General features: G+C 34.5%; 1 protein-coding gene across 1 annotated transcript in view; it reads left to right on the top strand.

Moving 5' to 3' along the window:
- The window catches only part of LOC106465889 (protein obstructor-E-like), a 12,553-nt gene that overhangs the window by 6,231 nt on the left and 1,223 nt on the right, over positions 1 to 5,099 (top strand). The window contains exon 2 of the mRNA XM_022393843.1: positions 2,116 to 2,343. Coding sequence (XP_022249551.1) covers positions 2,116 to 2,343 — 228 coding nt within the window. The remainder of the gene's footprint in view (positions 1 to 2,115; positions 2,344 to 5,099) is intronic.

The following is a 5,099-nucleotide window of genomic DNA, read 5'->3' as shown; positions in this document are numbered from 1 at the left end:
TATTATTTTTTAAACTTTATTAGAAACGAGTTACAAGGAGTCGTCTGTAGGGGGAGCTGCATAATACTTACATTATTCTGTGGCACTCGTTATAAAAATGCAGGCGAACGACACGCGCTTAATTGAAGTCATGTTGTTTATTTTCTAATACGTTATAAGTGCCCTTGAAGACATGAAAAAGATTAAGCTTAAGCCCCACCCGCCTTTTTAATAAGATTTACCTGCTTTACCCATTCAAGTTTCCAACTGTAGAATGCGTATGAAATATTACTTAAGAGTTTTAAAACATATAAGTAAATATATATTAAAGAACAGCGTGAAGAAAAAGTAACTTATTAAAACGCCAAATGGGAAATTCTTATATTTGGAGGGTTATTTTGTGCTCCTGACACGAACACACAAAGCAATTACCAAAAAGTTTCTAAAAAAATGGTCATTGTAAATAATATTAAACATATTAATAAAGCGCATTGATTAACAAGATTGTAGCTTCAAAAGCACCGGCTCAATGTGCCTTGCAAAGACATGACAAAGATTAACTTAACTTTTTTCTCGCAATCAGCTGGTCACGGGATCGAACCCTGTCATCGAACATACTCGTATTATTTCAGACTAATGTGCTTTACTCGGAATCAGCTGGTCACGGGATCAAACTCTGTCACCGAACATACTCGTATTATTTCAGCCTAATGCGCTTTACTCGGAATCAGTTGGTCACGGGATCGAACCCTGTCACCGAACATACTCGTATTATTTCAACCTAATGTGCTTTACTCGCAATCAGCTGGTCACGGGATCGAACTCTGTCACCGAACATACTCGTCCTTTTAGGTGTGAGAGCGTTATTATGTGACAATATATCCCACCATTCGTTGGTAAAGAATAGCCCAAGACTTGGCGGTTCGTGGTGTTGACTAGCTATCTTCCCTCTTGACCATTCTTCAAAGTTAGGGACAATTAGCCCAGATAGTCCTCCAGTATCTCTGGGCGAAATTCAATAAACAAACGTCTTATTTTCTTTTCAAGCATCTTAAAACTGTATTTGTATATTGGACATAAAGTTAGCGAAATGTCTGGAAAATATATTGTGGTTTTACTTTACTGGTTTAGAAACAATTGATTACTTTTGGTTAATAGAAAGGATACGAAAGAAAAAAAATATGGCTTGCAATCTTTCTGACTAAATTAATATTACGTACGTCTACTGGTTAGCAAATTAAGCTAATTCGTTGTCGTTTTTTTATGCACTAAAATTATACATTGTAATAAAACACAGTACAAGAATGCATTATATCCTAATATTAAAACACGATGTTTTCGTTTTCAAAGACAAAGGAAACAGATCATTTTGGAGAATGTTTAACTAAGTAAGTAAAACCTGTAATTTCGTGTAACATCATAGGTTTTTTTTCCCCAGAAGTCTTCTAGAGTCTTAGAATACGTTACAAAAAGACTTGTGCCACATACAAACCAGTTAGTGCATGTATCTGAAGTTTCTTATTATATTGTAATACTGGTGGTCGTGGGATCGAAATCCATCCCCGAATATGCCTGTTCTTTCAACCTTTAGGGAGTTACAATGTGAAGGTGAATCTCATTATTCGTTGGTAAAAAGAGTAGTCAAGACTTAGCGGTGGGTACTATTGACTGGTAACTTTCAAGCTGCGCTGTAGATAGCCTTAGAAGTATAACTAAAAACAAACAAGATGTTATAAACATTATTTGGACAAATAGGATAAAGATATGTTTATGACACCCCTAGAAAACTGCTAAGGAATTTAAATACATCGTTTTTACTATATTTTGCACCATGCAGTGCAAAATACTTTGGGATGAAAACACAAAAAAACTGGTATTATTTGACCTCTTAAACAAGCTTCAAAAAATGCGAAGTATTATACGTACAGTACTGAAAGATTTATTTTGAGTTTTGAACATAAATTGCTTATTCGAGGAATGTCTTTATTTTCTTGAGAATTTATTTCTTAGGAGTTCAAAATTGCAATACATGAAAAAATAAGGCTAAACAAATATAAAACTGTCTGATATATGTCATGACTAATCGTAATGAAGAAACATTTGAAGTAAAATAAAATATGATTTTGTTTCACTAAGGTACCTACGTGGGAAATGAAGTGCCACTAGGGGGCCCACCAAGCGTTTGTCCTGAACTCGGAGTTTTTGCTTATGCGCATGAACAAGCCTGTGACCAGTTTTATTTGTGCCAAAATGGGACCTTTTCAAGTGAAACCTGCCCCAATGGACTTGCCTTTGCTGCTGATGGAAAAGTTGTCCAATTCTGCACGTACCCGTGGCATGTAAAGTGTGGAGATAAAACTATGCGTATGATATTTATTTATTTATAAGTAACCAGGTTATTTAATGAATTACTTTTGTATTTGATGGATAAATGGAAGTTGGGAGAATTGCTTTATTTCTCAAAAGTAAGAAAACAATAACACAGTCTTTCATAAACTATAAATTTACTACGATAGTTGTGATATGAAGAAACAAATATCTTGAACTTTACAGCTTAAAGTCAGTTTTCTCCTGAAAGCTTTAAAATTATGGAAATAAGACGAACAGTATTCATTCTTCATAAACTTTTTCTCAAGGACGCGGTAAGTAAAATATAAGTTGGAAATAAATTTCATCTATTTATAATTTGGCGAGCGATATTTAAGACAAAGATGAAACCAAAAATCATACATCAACACAAGGCTAGGTAGGTAAATGGGAAGAGAGGTTCTGAATGTGAAGTAAAGTTATCTATCTACACTGGCTTTGGAGTAACGATCAGCCATTAGTCTTGGACTTGGTAGGTAAATCAGAATAAAGTTGAAATCGTACATCAGTCTGTTGGATAATAAATAATTTAGATCATAATTGCTTTGGAATAAACGAGTAAGGTGGGTAAGTAAAAGCTCTGATCATATATGAAAGACAAGACAATCTTTGAATGAAATAAGTAAGAGCTCTGATCATATATGAAAGACAAGACAATCTTTGAATGAAATAAGTAAGAGCTCTGATCATATATGAAAGACAAGACAATCTTTGAATGAGGTAAGTGGGAGCTCTGATCATATATGAAAGGCAAGACAATCTTTGAATGCGGTAAGTAGGAGCTCTGATCAAATATTAAAGAAAATATGTTCTTTAGATAAGGTGGGTAAATAGGGGGCTCTGATCATATATATGAGTGGAAATATGACCAACTGACAGTTGATGTCGGAAAGCTGAGCAAGAATTTTAGGTTCAACTTGAAATGAAACGCCATTCATGTACCGTTTCATTGAACATAGTGGATTCTGATAATCTAAACCCAGAATAAAATTAATCATACATTGGCTGAATAATAAATAAATTCATAAATGTTATCTATTCCACATTTCCCTAAGCTAAGTGATGTTATCTATTCCACATTTCCCTAAGCTAAGTGATGTTATCTATTCCACATTTCCCTAAGCTAAGTGATGTTATCTATTCCACATTTCCCTAAGCTAAGTGATGTTATCTATTCCACATTTCCCTAAGCTAAGTGATGTTATCTATTCCACATTTCCCTAAGCTAAGTGATGTTATCTATTCCACATTTCCCTAAGCTAAGTGAGTTTCTGGTCCTGGATGACCTAAAGTTATGGACACGTAGGAAGTTAATTATTTAATGACAAAAGTATTAATTTACTCATACCTGACGCTCACAAGTGGCTCAACTGTAACTCTGCAAGCTTAAGATGCTACAAACCGGGTTTCAATACCTGTGGTGGGCAGAGCACAAATAGTTCATAATGTAGCTTGCGCTTAACAACAATCAACCAACTGATGCCACACATCAAGTGCCTATGTACCAGTTCAGGATCTAGACAGAAGATGTTACAGTTGTATTAAATTAGCATGCGGAAAGTTTAGGCTCTGAATGAAGGCAACCACCATCCATTCTTTCTTATAATACATTTAACCTTTCTTTGAACCTACATTCGTCCTGCGAATAGTCTGAAATAATTCTAATCTTAGATAAGAACAAACGTTATTAGTTTGATCAGGCCCATGACTGAGGGGGTGACTGGGTATTTAGGTGATGTATGAAATTAAGTGCTATTCATCCACATATTCCAATGGCATTCAGATCAGAAATGGAAGCAGACAGCATCCGGCAAAACTTGTTTGAACTTGACGAGTTTGGGGGAATTTAGCTATTTAGTTAAAATATATGTTATTCATCCGCACATACCTCGGAATAAGGGAGAAATTATTTCCTTACTCCTTTTTAGTAGGTATGAGTAAGAGCTACTAAAATAACAAACAAGAATAATAAATTTGCCTGATGCAATACGACTTTTCATACCGTAACGTAATTTTTTTGAAAAGCTTATTTTGTTGACACACCCAACATCTAGTCCCGTTTTTACAAGTCCGCCAGTGGGACACCGGTAAGTCTATGGACTTACAACGTTAAAATACGGGGTCTGATTCCACATGGTGGACACACAAATAGTCTAATGTGGTTTTAATCGTAAACAACCAACCAACTGTCTTTACAAAATAATATTAAAAACGTTCATTTTCTCAGTTTGTCCAAGGTGTAGATAATTTTTAGATTTGTCACTCAAATAAAAGACTTTTGACTCAGATAAGACGGCAAGATTTGATGTTATGGCTAAAGCAGAGTTTCTCGTATTAGAAATGTGCAATAAAGTTTACACTAAATTTTCATCAATTCCTGATGATGTAATAAAATCTAAATCCCAAGACGCTTTTTTATTTGCTGTTTATAATTTCTAAACTTAAACAGTGGAAATATTTTGTTAAATATTCTATTATTCCCCTAATCCCAGCAAATAACTTATTTTTTTATCATTTTGGTTTACCTGGGTGCGTTGTTTCTTTGTTTAGATATTTTAGTTAAATTTATTGCACAAAAGTGTGTCGATGCTAAGCCTATTTATGAAATCATATAAATGACAGGTTTCAGTCAATATGGGAATTGTTATTTTTTCTAAATTGTTTGTAATTAAGCACAAAGTTACACAATGGGCTATCAGTGCTCTGCCCACCACGGGTATTGCAACCCAGTTTTTAGCATTGTAAGTCCTCAG

Source organism: Limulus polyphemus, unplaced genomic scaffold, assembly GCF_000517525.1.
Source record: "Limulus polyphemus unplaced genomic scaffold, Limulus_polyphemus-2.1.2 Scaffold2087, whole genome shotgun sequence".
NCBI lineage: Eukaryota > Metazoa > Arthropoda > Merostomata > Xiphosura > Limulidae > Limulus > Limulus polyphemus.
The sequence above is the reverse complement of the archived record's forward strand: the minus strand, read 5'-3'. Positions and strand labels throughout refer to the sequence as shown.